The sequence below is a fragment of the Entelurus aequoreus genome, linkage group LG14, assembly GCF_033978785.1.
Source record: "Entelurus aequoreus isolate RoL-2023_Sb linkage group LG14, RoL_Eaeq_v1.1, whole genome shotgun sequence".
Taxonomy (NCBI): domain Eukaryota; kingdom Metazoa; phylum Chordata; class Actinopteri; order Syngnathiformes; family Syngnathidae; genus Entelurus; species Entelurus aequoreus.
Window position 1 is genome coordinate 49,006,012 of NC_084744.1, and position 20,529 is coordinate 49,026,540.

The following is a 20,529-nucleotide window of genomic DNA, read 5'->3' on the forward strand; positions in this document are numbered from 1 at the left end:
GCTAGGCCACCTGCACCACGTCAAGTTCCTCCACGCCAAGCTCCAGTGCTGCCAGTACCAGCTCCACGCGGCCAAGCTCCAGTTCCTGCACCACGCGGCCAAGCTCCGGTTCCTGCACCACGACGCCAAGCTCTGGTTCCTGCACCACGACGCCAAGCTCTGGTTCCTGCACCACGACGCCAAGCTCTGGTTCCTGCACCACGACGCCAAGCTCTGGTTCCTGCACCACGACGCCAAGCTCTGGTTCCTGCACCACGGCGCCAAGCTCCGGTTCCTGCACCACGACGCCAAGCTCCGGTTCCTGCACCACGACGCCAAGCTCCGGTTCCTGCACCACGCCAAGACCAAGACCCTCGCCTAGACCAAGACCAAGTCCAAGACCAACCATGCCAAGTCCAAGACCAACCATGCCAAGTCTAAGACCAACCATGCCAAGACCAAGTCCAAGACCAACCATGCCAAGACCAAGTCCAAGTCCAAGACCAACCCTGCCAACACCAAGACCAACCATGCCAAGACCATGACCCACGCTGCCAAGACCATGACCCACGCTGCCAAGACCATGACCCACGCTGCAAAGACCAAGACCGCCAAGGCCAAGACCACCCATGCCAAGACCAAGACCACCCATGCCAAGACAAAGACCCCCCCACGCCAAGCTTTGCCGCCTGACGCACCACGCCAAGCTTCGCCGCCTGCCACGACAACGCGCCCACCTCCTCGTCGGCCAAGGATGTGGCCATTCCATTGGCGTCCGCCACGCCAGGTGCGCCGACCTCCTCGTCTGCCACGAATGTGGCCATTCGCAGGTCGCCCACCTCGTCAGGTTCAGCGGCGGTCTACCCGCCGCCGCCACCTGACTCTGCCCCGGTGGATTCGGGGACACCTGGTCTGGCGACCCACCGCCATGTCCCCCTCCCGCCCTCCCATGACTCTTGATCCTGCCTTGTTTTTTTTGTTTTTGGACATCTGGGATCTGTCCTTAAGGGAGGGGCTCTGTCATTTCTGTTGATCATGTTTTTGTTTGGCCATGTGCTGTTTGTTTTGTGGACTCTTTTTTTTTAGTTCCTGGTGTCACTTCCTTGTTTGGTTTGGTTTCCATGGTCACCCATTAGTTTTCACCTGTCATGTCACGCACCTGTTTCACGTTTTGAGTCACGCACCTGTTGTTAATCATGTCTGTGTTATTTAAGTCTTTCTTTCTGTTCACTCGTTCTGCGTTCATTGTCTTTATGTCACACCAGTTCAGGTATCATTCTGACCAAGTAAGTTTTCATAGTCCATGTCATAGTTTCTGTTAACTAGCAGCTTCATTTGTGTTTTAGGCACGCTTGCCTTTTTTGTTGTATTTTTGTGGTTATGGTAGTGATTTATTTATGTTAAATAAATCCAAGCCTACCTTCACGCTGTCGCCCGGAGCCGTCTTTGCACTGGAAGAACAACCCCGCAGCACGCTGCGACCCCCCCCCTCGTGACAATATTTTCCACATAAAACATTTTAAAGTTAAATATTTGAAATAATTGGAGCCTTGAATAGGTCAATAATTCATTATAACATTGAGTTATTTTTTTCTTTTTTATTAAGAAATGGCAAAAAAAGAAAAAAAACAGCCTGCATGGCAGCTTTGTGTCAACATTGCAACTTTTTCTAGTCAGATTTAACCTCATTCCACTTTTTTTATTTTTATTTTTTTATTTTTGCAATAGCATTTCCAGAACGTGTGGCGGGCCGGTAAACTACTGGCTGTGGGCCCCAAATGGTCCCCGGGCCGCACTTTGGACACCCCTGCCTTAAGACATCTGATTCTAATCAATTGGATGGGTGGCCAAATACTTTTGGCAATTTAGTGTAGCTTTTTTTTTTTTTTTTTTGATTGATTGTACTAATCTCTCGCAGCAGATAACAGTTTGTCGCTGGTGTGGTACCCTAAAAAAGTACTGCTTTTGAAACATGCATATAGCTCTTGGGCCCTGGAAAAGGTACAAGTTTTATACAGGAGTCCAGCAATAAGCCCTATGTGGTCCATGAGTACCAGAAGGGACATTTCGATTGTACCTTGATAGATCTGGCAGTGTTTGCGAGGTAGGTCGCCATCTGACGCTCAAAATATAAGTTATCAACTTGTACACAACAATGGCTGTACCCTAAATGGTCATACAAGCTTGGAGGGAACCGGCTTGACTCACATCCTCCTTGTCAGTCAGACACTTCCCAATCAACCTATCAAAAAAGTCGCAAACTGTCACAGTGACAATCCAAAGTGAGAAAAAAAAGAGGCCAAAAACCCCTATACAGTGTGTTTTAACAAAGAACCCCTATACAGTGTGTTTTAACAAAGAACCCCTATACAGTGTGTTTTAACAAAGAACCCCTATACAGTGTGTTTTAACAAAGAACCCCTATACAGTGTGTTTTAACAAAGCATCCCCGTGGTCACTCCTGGCCCGTGCGGTCCGGCCCATCCCCCCCTCGTCCCCCTCGTCCAGTTCCAGCTGCTCGTCCTTCTTTTTGATGTAGCGCTCGTAGAGCACCATGATGACCCCCATTACCCAGGCCGACACGGTGCCCGCGGCGAAGATGACGAAGCCGATGATCACGAAGAAAAGGTAGTCCCAGGAGCCCAGAGTGGGGTGACACAACGTCCGTAGTTGGATCCCCATCTCGCCGAGACGACGGTCCTCCAGGTCGTCCGGGGAAGCGCACACGGTCTGGCCCTCGTCTGTAACATAGACAATAGACCGGGATAAGAGGACTCAGGTGAGAGCAGAATATCAGAGCATCTTATTGCATGCAGGAGCAAAGGTCACCGCCTCTGGCAATGGTGTCGAGGGCGGAGCACCATCAGCTAGAGGCGGGGCATGTGCGGGACGGCGAGACACAGCTGGCAGTTGATTAGATTCCACAGGTGGTACGTGTTAATCTAATCATCTGTTGTCTTTAACAGTAAGCAGTCGAAAAATCTGTTTGAAAACATTAAAACTTTGTTAAACCTGCACGCTGGGTTCTTGTGCCGTGTCTACAGTGGAGCTGCTAGGAAGCGACTTCCACTATTATGTTTTCTCTCATGCAGGTAGAGAAACATTAGAATCACTTATCAGTGTGATGCACTGCAAAAAAAAAAACATATTGTTACCATCCTACGTCAACATATAATTTTAGTTCAGTTTAGTTTATTAAAGGCCTACTGAAAGCCACTACTACCGACCACGCAGTCTGATAGTTTATATATCAATGATGAAATCTTAACATTGCAACACATGCCAATACGGCCGGGTTAACTTTTAAAGTGACATTTTGAATTTCCCGGCAAACTTCCGGCTGAAAACGTTTCGATATGATGACGTTTGCGCGTGACGTCAACGGTTGAAACGGAAGTATTCGGAGCCCATTGAATCCAATACAAAAAGTTTTCATTGCAAAATTCCACAGTATTCTGGACATCTGTGTTGGTGAATCTTTTGCAATTTGTTTAATGAACAATGAAGACTGCAAAGAAGAAAGCTGTAGGTGGGATTGGTGTATTAGCGGCGAACTACAGCAACACAACCAGGAGGACTTTGAGATGGATAGCAGACGCGCTATCCGATGCTAGCCGCCAACCGCATCTATGATCGGGTGAAGTCCTTTGTCACTCCGTCAATCGCTGGAACGCAGGTGAGCACGGGTGTTGATGAGCAGATGAGGGCTGGCGTACTTGGAGCGCAAATGTTTTTATCATAGCTCTGACGAGGTCCCGTAGCTAAGTTAGCTTCAATGGTGTCGTTAGCAACAGCATTGTTAAGCTTCGCCAGGCTGGAAAGCATTAACCGTGTAGTTACATGTCCATGGTTTAATAGTATTGTTGATTTTCTGTCTATCCTTCCAGTCAGGGGTTTATTTCTTTTGTTTCTATCTGCATTTAAGCACGATGCTATCACGTTAGCAGGAGGAGGAGCTCGACGAAGTGGCTGGGGAGAGGGAAGTCTGGGTTTCCCTGCTTAGGCTGCTGCCCCCGCGACCCGAATTCGGATAAGCGGAAAAAGATGGATGGATGGATGTCCTTAAATAACTAGTGAACATACCAGAAAATGTGTCTTTTACTAGTAAGTAAACAAACAAAGGCTCCTAATTAGTCTGCTGACGTATGCAGTAACATATTGTGTCATTTATCATTCTATTATTTTGTCAACATTATGAGGGACAAACTGTAAAAACGGATTATTAATCTAATTGCTCGTTTACTGTTAATATCTGCTTCCTTTCTCTTTTAACATGTTCTATCTACACTTCTGTTCAAATGTAATAATCACTTATTCTTCTGTTGTTTGGATGCTTTACATTAGTTTTGGATGATACCACAAATTTGGGTATCAATCCGATACCACGTCGTTACAGTGGATGTTAGGTGTAGATTCACCAATGGCGTTTGTTATCATTTTGACGCTGGTGAGCTACGGCGTGTAGTGAAGCGTGTTTAGCAATTCCTCGTCCTATTGCGAAACAAAACACCAGTTGATGTCTCCTAATTGGTGCCGTTTTGGGGTCCTTATACACACACACCATAATAATACCTGTATTATTATCCGTATTTTTCGGACTATTAGGTGCACTTAAAATCCTTTCAATTTCTCCAAAATCGACGTGCGCCTTATAACCCGGTGCGCCTAATGTACGGATTCATTCTGGATGTGCTTACCGACCTCAAAGCAATTTTATGTGGTACATGGTGTAATGAGTAAGTGTGACCAGTAGATGGCAGTCACCCATAAGCGATACGTGTGGACTGCAGGTTGATGACGCCTGTTCAATAAATGACTAGCAAGAAAGCCCGAAACTTTGATGTTTCATTGAGAGTAAAAAAAAAAAATACACACGGCGCTAGAAAATCTGTCAAAATGTTTTAGTATGACTTTGGTAAACTACGAAGCCGTGCCGTTGATGGATCTTCGGCGCATTGCGGCTACTATAGTCGGACGTACTGTGCTTCAACATACGGATATTATTATGGTGTGTATATAAGTATATAAGTACCCAAAATAGCACCTATGAGACATGTTGGAAGAGGAAGGGGCCCGCTCCAAACTGTTCCCACAAGGTTGGGAGCATGGAATTGTCCAAAATGTTTGGATGTCCTGGAGCATTCAAAGTTCCTTTCACTGGTACTAAGGGGCCAAGCCCAACTCTTGGAGCGGGCCATTTCCTCTTCCAACATGACTGTGCACCAGTGCACAAAGCAAGGTCCATAAAGACATGGATGACATAGTCTGGTGTGGATGAACTTGACTGGCCTGCACAGAGTCCTGACCTGAACCCAATAGAACACCTTTGGGATGAATTAGAACAAAGACTGAGAGCCAGGCCTTTTCGACCAACATCAGTGTGTGACCTCACCAATGCGCTTTTTGGAAGACTGGTGGAAAACTCAGACTATAAACACACTCCGCAACCTTGTGGACAGCCTTCCCAGAAGAGTTGAAGCTGTATTAGCTGCAAAAGGTGGACCGACATCGTATTAAATCCCTATGGGTGAGGAATGGGATGGCACTTCAAGTTCATATGTGAGTCAAGGCAGGTGGCCAAATACTTTTGGCAATATAGTGGATGTCCAAAACGCTTACAAGGATGAACAGTTAGATCTCATTACAAGATCAGAACTTTGCGTGAGAGTTTTAACGAGCCTGGAAAACTCTAAGAACCAAACCCAGCTGCAAGTTTTTATCTGTTTTTTTGGGGGGTGAAACACGCCTGTTCTGATCAACTATTAACAGCATCTCCGAGGTTACATGGAAGAGCGCGCGATGAATAATTTCGGAGTTGCGTAATGTTTTGCGACCAATTTCACCAGTCGTGTGGCGAGATTGCGCGTGCATAACGACGTTTACCTTCTTTGTCATGAAAACAACCGGCTTTGCGTGTAGCACACGCTCGACTTCACGCTGCAATAAATTACACACACACACACACACAAAATACCGAGGATGAATTATTCAAAGCCCTTTTCTTGCTTAGAGGATCGAGCGTGACGCCGGCTTCTGTGTGAGATTAAAAGGGACTGACTAAGACTGAGACCTTGCAGACATTTTTTTTTACAAATCTAAATAGAGATTGTCTGCTGCCAAGGAACTACATTAGATGTACAGTACATATTTTCTGAGGCGTGTTTGTTAGTTTTAAACTGATTAACTCAGCTTTTTCCTACAGTTGGCATTGATTGGGGAAAACACATCATGATAGCTTCCCCCAACCCACACACACACAGATTTATTCCCTTGGAGGGAATTCCCAGAGGGTAGCTGAAGAATTTTCCACTCAGGGTTTCCTGTGACACTCTATTTGCAACAACAGCCCAAAGACACGCCAGCTCTCATTTCTCTGCCATCATTTGCTGGGGTGGTGACAGCAGAATGATTGTTTATTTCACGGGAAAAAAATTAAAGTGAGTGCTATTCTACCGCGATAATTTAAAGTCAGAATGACTCAATCTTTATACATTTTGTAATATCTGACGACAGAAACTTTATAAATGTTTACGAGTATTGTAAGGCACACTTAAAGGCCTACTGAAATGAGATTTTCTTATTTAAACGGGGATAGCAGGTCCATTCTATGTGTCATACTTGATCATTTCGCGGTATTGCCATATTTTTGCTGAAAGGATTTAGTAGAGAACATCGACGATAAAGTTCGCAACTTTTGGTCGTTGATAAAAAAAAGCCTTGCTTGTACCGGAAGTAGCGTGACGTCACAGGTTGTGGAGCTCCTCACATCTGCACATTGTTTACAATCATGGCCACAAGCAGCGAGAGCGATTTCCCCATTAATTTGAGCGAGGATGAAAGATTCGTGGATGAGGAAAGTGAGAGTGAAGGACTAGAGGGCAGTGGAAGCGATTCAATCAATCAATCAATCAATGTTTATTTATATAGCCCTGAATCACAAGTGTCTCAAAGGGCTGCACAAGCCACAACGACATCCTCGGTACAGAGCCCACATACGGGCAAGGAAAAACTCACCCCAGTGGGACGTCAATGTGAATGACTATGAGAAACCTTGGAGAGGACCGCATATGTGGGTAACCCCCCCCCCTCTAAGGGAGACCGAAAGCAATGGATGTCGAGTGCATACTTGCCAACCCTCCCGTTTTTAGCGGGAGAATCCCGATATTCAGCGCCTCTCCCGACAACCTCCCGGCAGAGATTTTCTCCCGACAAACTCCCGGTATTCAGCCGGAGCTGGAGGCCACGCCCCCTCCAGCTCAATGCGGACCTGAGTGGGGACAGCCTGTTCTCACGTCCGCTTTCCCACAAAATAAACAGCTTGCCTGCCCAAAGACGTCATAACATCTAGGGCTTTTAGAGAGTGCACAACTGCGCACACAACAAGGAGACGAAGCAGAAGAACGAGGAAATTACAGACATGGCGGCCGAAATGATATACTCATCATGAACGGAGAAGTTAAACAGGACAATACTGCCATCTAATGGATAGCCACTGGAACACTGAAATTCAAGTTTTTTGTTTTTTTTTCTATGTAAATAAAATTAAAAAGTATATATATATATATATATATATATATATATATATATATATATATATATATATATATATATATATATATATATATATATATATATATATATATATATATAGCTAGAATTCACTGAAAGTCAAGTATTTCATACATATATATATATATATATATATATATATATATATATATATATATATATATATATATATAATTAAAAAAAAAAATATATATATATATATATATATAATGAAATATATATGAAATACTCGAGTTGGTGAATTCTAGCTGTATATAACCACGCCCCCAACCACACCCCCCGCCCCCAAACAACTCCCCCCCCCCCCCACACACCTCCCGATATTGGAGGTCTCAAGGTTGGCAAGTATGGTCGAGTGGGTCTGACATAATTTTGTGAAAGTCCAGTCCACAGTGGATCCAACACATCAGCGAGAGTCCAGTCCATAGTGGGGCCAGCAGGAAACCGTCCCGAGTGGAGATGGGTCAGCAGCGCAGAGATGTCCCCAACCGATGCACAGATTCAGATAGGGAAGATGCTGTGAGAGGCGGGTGAGACCTGATATTCAGCTGGGAATGACTAAAACAGTAAATAAACACAAGACATATATATATACTCTATTAGCCACAACACAACCAGGCTTATATTTAATATGCCACAAATTAATCCCGCTTAACAAACACCTCCCCCCTCCCGTCCATATAACCCGCCAATACAAATCAAACACCCGCACAACACACTCAATCCCACAGCCCAAAGTACCGTTCACCTCCGCAAAGTTCATACAGCACATATATTTCCCCAAAGTCACGTACGTGACATGCACATAGCGGCACGCACGTACGGGCAAGCGATCAAATGTTTGGAAGTCGCAGCTGCATACTCACGGTAGCGCGTATCCAAGTCAAAGTCCTCCTGGTAAGAGTCTCTGTTGTCCCATTTCCACAAGCATGCGTATCCAACTCAAAGTCCTCCTGGTAAGAGTCTCTGTTCTCCCAGTTCTCCACAGGCCAATGGTAAAGCTTGACTGTCATCGTTCGGGAATGTAAACAATGAAACACCGGCTACGACGTAGCCGCTACGTTTGTGTTGCTGCAGCCGTCCGCTAATACACCGCTTCCCACCTACAGCTTTCTTCTTTGCTATCTCCATTGTTCATTAAACAAATTGCAAAAGATTCAACAACACAGATGTCCAGAATACTGTGGAATTTTGCGATGAAAACAGACGACTTAATAGCTGGCCACAATGCTGTCCCAAAATGTCCGCTACAATCCGTGACGTCACGCGCAAACGTCATCATACTGAGACCTTTTTTTAGCAGGATATTTCGCGGGAAATTTAAAATTGCACTTTACTAATCTAACCCGGCCGTATTGGCATGTGTTGCAGTGTTAAGATTTCATCATTGATATATAAACTATCAGACTGCGTGGTCGGTAGTAGTGGCTTTCAGTAGGCCTTTAAAATCCTTTCATTTTCTCAGAACTCGACAGTGCGCCTTATAACCCGGTGCAGAATAATTTTGGTTGTGCTAACCAACCTCGAAGCAATTTTATTTAGTACAGGGTGAAATGATAAGGGTGGCCAGTAGATGGCAGTCACGCATAAGAGATACGTGTAGACTGCAATATGACTTAAGTAAACAACACCAACATTTGATATGTTCCATTGATAATATAGAATGTTACACACGGTGCTCAAAAATCCATCTAAATGGTTTTAGTACGACTTTGGTAAGCTATGAAGCCGCACCGCTTGATGGATTGTACTGTGCTTCAATATACGAGTATAATTATGGTGTGTGTATAAGGTAAGACATAATATCTGGCGTTTTGTTTCGCAATATTATGCAAAAGCAACCTTTCTTACCTTCCGGTACCTGCTGATCTGTATTTCGGATCTGCATAAGTCCTGAAAATGTGCGCGTGTCCGCCTTTGTAGTCGTTAAGCTTCTTCTTTTTCTCTATCTTCTTGTTATGGGACTTTCTCCGCTGTTGTAAAAGGTCAGTTAATGAATGACAGGGAACTAGTCCCCTAGTCCCCGGTGGGTTAAGGTTAGGGTTACCCTTTAAAGTTGTTATTTTGCACACAAAAAATATGTATTTTTGAAAAATGTATTTCTAATAAATTAGTTTTAGTGTAAAACATGCATCAAATTAAATTTAACTTGAATTGAAGAAGTATCAAATGTTTCACTTCAATAAAATTTAACAAGGTCGAAAAATTTTATAATTGAAAATATAGAATTCTGCTTAGGGCCCCAATTTAGACAGATTAGCATGATTATCACTGTGTATGTATACTGCATGTCACAGTTTTGGAAACAAATCTTCAAAATCAGAACGTGTCCATTAATGGGTCACACACCTGTTGTACTGAAGTTTAGTCAAAGTTCAAATTAAGTGGACTCGTAAAGATAATAATTTTACACTGATCTCGAGCCAAATATCCATAGCTTTTCATAAGTAATGTGCGCATTAAAGTCCAACTTGTCAAAAACAATAATAAAAAAATGTTTAAAGTTAAAATACCACTAATAGTCACACATACACTAGGTGTGGTCAAATTACCCTCTGCATTTGACCCATCCCCTGTTCCACCCCTGGGAAGTGAAGGGAGCAGTGAGCGGCAGCGGTGGCCGCGCTAATGGCAAATATTCTTCAAATTTACCTGAAAATATTAATATATTCGCATCCATGTGACTGAACAGAGTGAAGATTGCAAATCCAAAGACAGTCAGTGTGGTCGACAGCCGGTGTTAGCCAATGACCGTCATTTTCGGACTACAAGCCGCTACACTTTTCCTACACTTTGAAACCTGTGCTTTATACGATGCTATGGCTAATTTATGGATTTATGGGTTCACAACCTTAACACGCCGCCAATAACTATCCTTGTCCTGTCAGACCAATGAAATTGCCAAACAGGTCAAGGTGGACCAATAAAATCATTAACATTAAATAAAACACACTCACACAATCATTCTGTCAGCCATTAGCGCACTATGGACTCACCCTCATCATGGAGAAGAAAATGCACAACACGGAGCCCTAAAGCCTAAGATGAACAACCGGCCATCGTAAAAAGGAAATAGCCGCTGCCTGGAACGGAAATCCACCACCACTAAGGGGCCCAAAAATGCCGGACCGCCATGCGCCAAAGAAGATGACTTCAGCGGTTTCAGGCGGAGGAGAAAGACGAAGTCTGCGCTCATGACCTCTAAGGTATGCTACAGTATTTTTCGGACTATAGGGCGCACCGGGTACAGGTGGGTTCAAGGACCGCCAAAATTAGTAGGACAAAACGGCGCTCGCCAAATAGTCTCTAATCCAGGGGTGTCAAATGTACGGCCCGAGGGCCGGATCAGGCCCCCGAACAGGTTTTATCCGAACCGCGGGATGAGTTTGCTAAGTATAAAAATGAACCTGAAATTTTTCAATGAAAGAAACAGCTGTTCTAAATGTGTCCACTGGATGTCACAATAGCAATTCTTTGTATCTTTGTAGATGATGCTACATATGTACAAAATAAACCACATGATGTTAGTACATCAGTCAAGGAAAATGATCACACTGTAAAAAATTTTTTATCTTGATAGATTAAAAATGAACACCAATGAGTTGACTGATGAACATTATCATATCATTTATTCAGAAAATATAAATAACGACAAATAAAGGTTGAATACTACTAAAGGCCTACTGAAACCCACTACTACCGACCACGCAGTCTGATAGTTTATATATCAATGATGAAATCTTAACATTGCAACACATGCTAATACGGCCGGGTTAACTTATGCAATTTTAAATTTCCCGCGAAACTTCCGGTTGAAAACGTCTATGTATGATGACGTATGCGCGTGACGTCAATGGTTGAAACGGAAGTATTCGGACACCATTGTATCCAATACAAAAAGCTCTGTTTTCATCGCAAAATTCCACAGTATTCTGGACATCTGTGTTGGTGAATCTTTTGCAATTTGTTTAATGAACAATGAAGACTGCAAAGAAGAAAGCTGTAGGTGGGATCGGTGTATTAGCGGCTGGCTGCAGCAACACAACCAGGAGGACTTTGACTAGGATAGCAGACGCGCTATCCGACGCGAGCCGCCGACCGCATCGATGATCGGGTGAAGTCCTTCGTCGCTCCGTCGATCGCTGGAACGCAGGTGAGCACGGGTGTTGATGAGCAGATGAGGGCTGGCTGGCGTAGGTGGATAGCTAATGTTTTTAGCATAGCTATGTGAGGTCCCGTAGCTAAGTTAGCTTCAATGGCGTCGTTAGCAACAGCATTGTTAAGCTTCGCCAGGCTGGAAAGCATTAACCGTGTAGTTACAGGTCAATGGTTTAATAGTATTGTTGATTTTCTGTCTATCCTTCCAGTCAGGGGTTTATTTATTTAGTTTCTATCTGTAGTTAAGCCCGATGCTATCACGTTAGCTCCGTAGCTAAAGTGCTTCGCCGATGTATTGTCGTGGAGATAAAAGTCACTGTGAATGTCCATTTCGCGTTCTCGACTCTCATTTTCAAGAGGATATAGTATCCGAAGTGGTTTAAAATACAAATCCGTGATCCACAATAGAAAAATGAGAAAGTGTGGAATCCAATGAACCCTTGTACCTAAGTTACGATCAGAGCGAAAAAAGATACGTCCTGCACTGCACTCTAGTCCTTCACTCTTACGTTCCTCATCCACAAATCTTTCATCCTCGCTCAAATTAATGGGGTAATCGTCGCTTTCTCTGTCCGAATCTCTCTCGCTCCATTGTAAACAACGGGGAATTGTGAGGAATCCTACCTCCTGTGACATCACGCTACTTCCGGTACAGGCAAGGCTTTTTTTTTTTCAGCGACCAAAAGTTGCGAACTTTATCGTCGTTGTTCTATACTAAATCCTTTCAGCAAAAATATGGCAATATCGCAAAATGATCAAGTATGACACATAGAATGGATCTGCTATCCCCGTTTAAATAAGAAAATCTCATTTCAGTAGGCCTTTAAGTTATCGTGCTGTGATTTTACCAGTCCGGCCCACTTAGGAATAGATTTTTCCCCACGTGGCCCCCGATCTAAAATGAGTTCGACACCCCTGCTCTAAAGGATTCTGTGACCAAATACAAATACATGCCAGTTCACAATCACAAAGACAATGGTACACGGTATAATTCACCTCACCTGCAACCGACGGAGACGATTCCAAACCTTCTCTGATCCTGACAATGGATGCTTAGCACTAACTTCCCTTTCCCGTTCATGCCCAGTCTCCAAATATTTGTGCACGTGTCTGACAGCTAAGACGGAAACCCCTCTGGCTCCGTATCATCACCCCCCCCTCCCGAAAGAACTGGCATCCAAACGTGAGGGCTTTCCCTTTCGCCTACCCCCATCCCTGCTCCGCTCTATTTCTAGACGCTCCCCTTATATAAGAGCTGCTAATCTAACCAAGAAGGACAACACAGAGGAGAATCTGTTGGTTCCTTCCTAAAGCTTTGTCGGTCTTGTCAGTGATGCGTCTTCTGAACCGAGGAGACAAGCCCGACATGTTGTGCAAACCAGATGAGACCCAAATGAGACATAACGAGAGCTTGGTGACACAAACGCAGGTGCCTCCAAAATGTGCGTCGCATCCAACGCCCCCCCCAGGGCGTTCAAAGTGTTCCCACGGTGTACTCTTTAAGACTGGTTCGGGAGACAAAATGGGAGAGAATGAGGTACAGTCTGGAGCAGACCTGGGAAAATTAAGTATTTCAATGGTTGGAATCTGCGTTTTTGCATGATATACTAGTTACTAGGTGGCATGATATACTAGTTACTAGGTGGCATGATATACTACTTACTAGGTGGCATGATATACTAGTTACTAGGGAGTGCGTCAGCGCGCCTGCAGGAGCAAAGGTCACCGCCTCTGGCAAGGGTGTCGAGGGCGGTGCACCATCAGCCAGGGGCGTGGCATGTGCGGGATGGCGAGACACAGCTGGCAGGTGATTAGATTTCACAGGTGGTACATGTTAAGCCAGGGATGTCCAAAGTGCGGCTTGGGGGCCATTTGCGGCCCGCAGGTAATTTTTTAACGGCCCTAAGCACATTCTAAAAATACGATTAAAAAAATGAAAAACATAAAAAGTGGTATAAAAGAGCAAACGGGTGAAATGTGACAAGAAAATGTTGCAATGTTGACTCTAATAACACAAAGCTGCCGTGCAGGCTGTCCTTTTCTTTAAAAAATAATAATGAATCAAAATCAATGTCATTATGAATTATTGACCTATTCAAGGCTCCAACTACATCACATTAAATATTCCACTTTGAGATATTTTTTGGGGGAAAATATTTTGTGTTTGCCATATAAAAAACAACATTTTTTTGTTGTTTTTTTCTAAAGAAGAGCCTAAAAAGAACAAAAAAAAACAAATAAACAACAATAAAAGATATAATTGACGGATGGATCTGAAGTTGATCTCAAGACGATTGTGTTTAAAGTAAACAGTTAAAAAAATGTATAATTAATTTTTTAACACTTTAATGAGTAGGACCCTTTTGGATCCCCAATAATTTTTTGTGTCAGTGCTCAAAAAAACAAAACAAATTCAAATCAATGTTGTTATGAGTTGACATTTTTAAGGCTCCAATAATTAAATAATCACAAATATTCCACTTTAAAATATTATTGGGGAATATTAAAAAATAAATAAATAAATTAAATAAATAAAAAAATATATATATTTATATTTATATTAAATATATATTAAATATTAAATATATATATATGCATATTTTGTGTTTTTTCCATAACAAAACAGGGTTTTCTTTCACAAAAAAGGCATACAACTTAAATCTTTAAAAACATTATATTGACAGATAGACCTAATGTTGATCTAGAGATTTTAAACCTTGAATAATAATAATACAAAATAATGACACATTTTAAATATATTTGTTTTAAATATTATTGGGGGAATATTAAAAATAATAATAATAATAATAATAAAATATATATATAAATGATAAATTGGTTATACTTGTATAGCGCTTTTCTACCTTCAAGGTACTCAAAGCGCTTTGACAGTATTTCCACATTCACCCATTCACACACACATTCACACACTGATGGCGGGAGCTGCCATGCAAGGTGCTAACCAGCAGCCATCAGGAGCAAGGGTGAAGTGTCTTGCCCAAGGACACAATGGACATGACTAGGATGGTAGAAGGTGGGGATTGAACTCCAGTAACCAGCAACCCTCCGATTGCTGGCACGGCCACTCTACCAACTTCGCCACGCCGCCCCTATATATATATATTTATATATTATTGGGGGAAACTATTGCATATTTTGTGTTTTTTCCATAACAAAACAGGGTTTTCTTTCACAAAAAAGGCATACAACTTAAATCTTTAAAAAAGTTATATTGACAGATAGACCTAATGTTGATCTAGAGATTTTAAACCTTGAATAATAATAATACAAAATAATGACACATTTTAAATATTTTTTTGACCAAAATACTTTGGGGTCCCTGGGATCAAGCCTGAGTGGAGGCCTAAATGTATATTTTTTATACATATATTGTATTGTTTTTTTAAATTAAAAAAATATCAAAATGGCCCCCGCTTGTTTTGATTTTTCAGTGTGCGGCCCTCAGTGGAAAAAGTTTGGACACCCCTGTGTTTAGCTAATCATCTGTTGTCTTTAACAGTAAGCAGCCGGGTGCAGTACTGAAAAGTACTGGTTATGTCATGTTTATAAACTCAGGAAATATGTCCCTGGACACAAAGGGACTTTGAATATGACCAATGAATGATCCTGTAACTACTTGGTATCGGATTGTTACCCAAATTTGTGGTATCATCCAAAACTAATGTGAAGTATCAAAACAACAGAAGAATAAGTGATTATTACATTTTGGGACCCATTACCTCCCTGCTTGGCACCCAGCATCAAGGGTTGGAATTGGGGGTTAAATCGCCAAAATGATTCCCGAGCACGGCCACCGCTGCTGCTCACTGCTCCCCTCACCTCCCAGGGGGTGGAGCAAGAGGATGGGTCAAATGCAGAGGGTAATTTCACCACACCTAGTTTGTGTGTGACTATCAGTGGTAATTTAACTTTAACAGAAGTGTAGATAGAACATGTTAAAAGAGAAAGTAAGCAGATATTAACAGTAATTGAACAAGTACCGTATTTTTCGGAGTATAAGTCGCACCGGAGTATAAGTCGCACCTGCCGAAAATACATAATAAAGAAGGAAAAAAACATATATAAGTCGCACTGGAGTATAAGTCGCATTTTTTGGGGAAATGTATTTGATAAAACCCAACACCAAGAATAGACATTTAAAAGGCAATTTAAAATAAATAAAGAATAGTGAACAACAGGCTGAATAAGTGTACGTTATATGACGCATAAATAACCAACTGAGAACGTGCCTGGTATGTTAACGTAACATATTATGGTAAGAGTCATTCAAATAACTATAACATATAGAACATGCTATACGTTTACCAAACAATCTGTCACTCCTAATCGCTAAATCCCATGAAATCTTATACGTCTAGTCTCTTACGTGAATGAGCTAAATAATATTATTTGATATTTTACGGTAATGTGTTAATAATTTCACACATAAGTCGCTCCTGAGTATAAGTCGCACCCCCGGCCAAACTATGAAAAAAACTGCGACTAATAGTCCGAAAAATACGGTAGCTTAATAAATTATTTTCTACCACCAATAGAATGGAAAATGACATAATATGTTACTGCATACGTCAGCAGCCAAATTAGGAGTCTTTGTTTGCTTATTTACTACTAAAAGACAAGTTGTCTAGTATGTTCAATATTTTATTTAAGGACAAACTTGCAATAATAAACATTTGTTTAATGTACCCTAAGATTTTGTGTTAAAATAAAGCCAATAATGCCATTTTTTGTTGTTCCCTTTATTTACAAAATTATCGAAAAGTACCGATAATTATCGAAATAATTTTGGTACCGGTACCAGTACCAAAATATTGGTATCGGGGCAACACTACTAGTTATTATAGTAATCTAAGTCACAGACAGACGAGGAAGGACATTTTTACAACAAAGTTCTGCAGCAGGGGTCCCCAAACTTTTTGACTCCGGGGCCGCATTGGGGTAAAACAATTTGGCTGAGGGCCGCGCTATATATATATATATATATATATATATATATATATATATATATATATATATATATATATATATATATATATATATCAAGATAGAACCTTTATTTAACCAGATAAGAAAACCCATTGAGATCACGATCTCTTTCACAAGGGTGACCTGGCCAAGAGGTCAACAGCACATGTCACAGAGCAGTTTCAAAAATAATACATTAATGACGGCATGCTGATACAATTGCCGTCACAGAAGGAAACACCTCCTAGGTAACACATGAGCCAATCACCACGCCCCCACGCCTGCCTGTACCCACCCGCTCTGTGCCCTATATAAACCATGGTATGTGAATGCTTCCATTAAAATCTCCTGAGGATTGAGGAAACCCCTCATGAAACAGGCCTGTAGAGATGAAATAGTCTTGTGATTTTTTTCCCCCACACATACATTTTACGCTCTACCACGGTATCGAGCACTATTTTTTATTTTTTTTTGGATAATTTAATTAAGACATATATATATATATATATATATATATATATATATATATATATATATATATATATATATATATGTATTCATACATATATATTATATTATATTGATATATAATATAATAATAAGTCAATTATACTAATTGACTTAAAGAGTGCACTTGCTGCATGTCACGTTATCGATGGTAAAATGCATTTTTAGACAATATGATTTGCCTGAGTGGCTAGGAGACAGTAGAAAATGGACTAGTAAGGACAAATTTAAAAAATAATAATAATACAAAAAAAAAAAAACGTTTTTTTTTTTTTTTTACTTTGGACTTCCCGCGGGCCGGATTTTGGACGCTGGGGGGCCGTAGTTTGGGGACCCCTGTTCTAAAGCTTAGTGATATATCAGATCATAGGTGTTTGTTTTTTTTACCCTTTGCGTTCATATTTCGCTGTGTTTGTTACATTTTTGTTGCGTTTCGCTTGATTGTAAAATATGTCGATCGAGAGGGGGGGGGGGGGGTGACGTTCATATGTTGTCAATATTCAGTGTTTTATCGTTCATAGTTAATAGTGTAAATAACACATTCTTTATTTACATGTACATTCTAGGTGTCTCATTTAGTATAAACAATTTAAAATTCCATTCCGTTTTTTAAGGTTGTTAGCATTCAATCAGTCATTATTGTGAGAATTGTGAAAATCAGATATACCGGCCCCTAGACACACTTTTTTCTCTAATTTTGGGCCCCCTAGTCAGAATAATTGCCCAGGCCTGGTCCGGAGTTTGTGGACTGAGAGATGATCAGACAGAAGTGTCCTCCTCCTCCCGTACTGGCAGCTGTCACTGCAAGGGACTCCGCTCCAAATTAAGTTAGACAAAAGGCAGTGAGCTGCACGGAACTAGGCCAGCTCTTTCAGGACTCCTTTCGGACTTGGAAATTCGCTGCAGGGTTTGTGCGTGAGTGGGCGTCCATGTGCATGGGAAACGGAAGCAGGGGATGCCTGTTTAGTAAGCATGTAACGGTGGTGTTAGAATTATGACTGCCTGCTTTGATGAGTCACCCTATAAATAGCAGCTGGGCTTTTACATAAGGCCCTTTTCCAACGCGGGAACTTTTACAGGAACTTTCCCACGTAAATAAAGTTGCCCTTGTGTTTCAACCAAAAACTACCCAGATGGATTTAGTTCTTCGGGAACTTTTTTTTTTTTAGTTCCTGCCATCGAGCTGGGGACTTTTGGAAGGCTCCTAAAATCTTATCAGAAGCGGGCTGTGCTGTCGCACGGTGATTGGTTAAAGGCCTACTGAAATTAATTTTTTAAATTTAAACGGGGATAGCAGATCCATTCTACGTGTCATACTTGATCATTTTGCGATATTGCCATATTTTTGCTGAAAGGATTTAGTAGAGAACAACGACGATAAAGTTCGCAACTTTTGGTCGCTGATAAAAAAAAGCCTTGCCCCTACCGGAAGTAGCGTGACGTCACAAGCTGGAGTGCTGCTCACATTTTCCTATTGTTTACACCAGAAGTGAGAGAGATTCGGACCGAGAAAGTGACAATTACCCCATTAATTTGAGCGAGGATGAAAGATTCGTGGATGAGGTACGTGAGAGTGAAGGACTAGAGTGTAGTGCAGGACGTATCTTTTTTCGCTCTGACCGTAACTTAGGTACAAGGGCTCATTGGATTCCACACTTTCTCCTTTTTCTATTGTGGATCACGGATTTGTATTTTAAACCACCTCGGATACTATATCCTCTTGAAAATGAGAGTCGAGAACGCGAAATGGACATTCACAGTGACTTTTATCTCCACGACAATACATCGGCGAAACACTTTAGCTTCGGAGCTAACGTGATAGCATCGTGCTTAACTGCATATAGAAACAAAAGAAATAAACCCCTGACTGGAAGGATAGACAGAAAATCAACAATACTATTAAACCATGGACATGTAAATACACGGTTAATGCTTTCCAGCTTGGCGAAGATTAACAATGCTGTTGCTAACGACGCCATTGAAGCTAACTTAGCAACGGGACCTCACAGGGCTATGATAAAAACATTAGCGCTCCACCTACGCCAGCCAGCCCTCATCTGCTCATCAACACCCGTGCTCACCTGCGTTCCAGCGACCGACGGAAGGACGAAGGACTTCACCCGATCATCCGTGCGGTCGGCGGCTAGCGTCGGCTAGCGCGTCTGCTATCCAAGTCAAAGTCCTCCTGGTTGTGTTGCTACAGCCAGCCGCTAATACACCGATCCCACCTAAAACTTTCTTCTTTGCAGTCTTCATTGTTCATTAAACAAATTGCAAAAGATTCACCAACACAGATGTCCAGAATACTGTGGAATTTTGAGATGAAAACAGAGCTTTTTTGTATTGGATTCAAAGGTGTACCAATACTTCCGTTTAACTACTGACGTCACTCGCATACGTCATCATACAAAGACGTTTTCAACCGGAAGTTTAGCGGGAAATTTCAAATTGCACTTTATAAGTTAACCCGGCCGTATTGGCATGTGTTGCAATGTTAATATTTCATCATTGATATATAAACTATCAGACTGGGTGGTCGGTAGTAGTGGCTTTCAGTAGGCCTTTAAACCAGGGGTGTCAAACTCATTGTAGATCAGGGGGCCACATGGAGAAAAATCTACTCCCAAGTGGGCCGGACTGATAAAATCACGGCACGATAACTTAAAAATAAAGACAACTTCAGATTGTTTTCTTTGTTTAAAAATACAACAAGCACATTCTAAAATTGTACAAATCCTAATGTTGCTGGGGTTTTTTTACACTTACATGTTGCGGTTAATAGTATTCTACCTTTATTTGTCCTTGTTTATATTTTCTGAATAAATTATATGATAATGTTCATCAGTCAAGTCATTGGTGTTAATTTTCAATCTATCAAGATAAAAAAAAATGTTTAATCAAAATCAAATTACAGTGTGTTATTTATGTAGTTTGATCATTTTCCTTGACTGATGTACTAACATCCTGTGGTTTATTTTGTACATATGTAGCATCATCTACAAAGATACAAAGAATTTCTATTGTGACATCCAGTGGACACATTTAGAACAGCAGTTTCTTAGATTAAAAAATTCCAGGTAAATTTTTATACTTAGCACCAATCATTCAGACCTTTCAAGTTTCGTACCATTAAAAATGTTAAACTAATTCCCACTTTTCCTGAAATTTCCAATTCTGTTCAGGAATTGTGTGTTCTACTTCAACAATTCTAACGAAAAAAAAAAAAATCCTTTTTTTTAAATTTTTTTTGCAATTTCCCCATTCAAAATGAATTGGCCATTTTTCAAACTTCCACAATTCCCACATTATTCAACCCATTCAAACCATTCC

At 41.5% G+C, this 20,529-nt stretch overlaps 1 protein-coding gene across 1 annotated transcript in view; it reads right to left on the reverse strand.

Annotated features, from left to right (window-relative positions):
- Positions 1–282: 282 nt before the first annotated feature.
- The window catches only part of LOC133665422 (leucine-rich repeat-containing protein 52-like), a 30,841-nt gene continuing 10,594 nt past the window's right edge, over positions 283–20,529 (reverse strand). Inside the window, exon 2 of the mRNA XM_062070710.1 lies at positions 283–2,720. Coding sequence (XP_061926694.1) covers positions 2,401–2,720 — 320 coding nt within the window. The 3' untranslated portion in view covers positions 283–2,400. The remainder of the gene's footprint in view (positions 2,721–20,529) is intronic.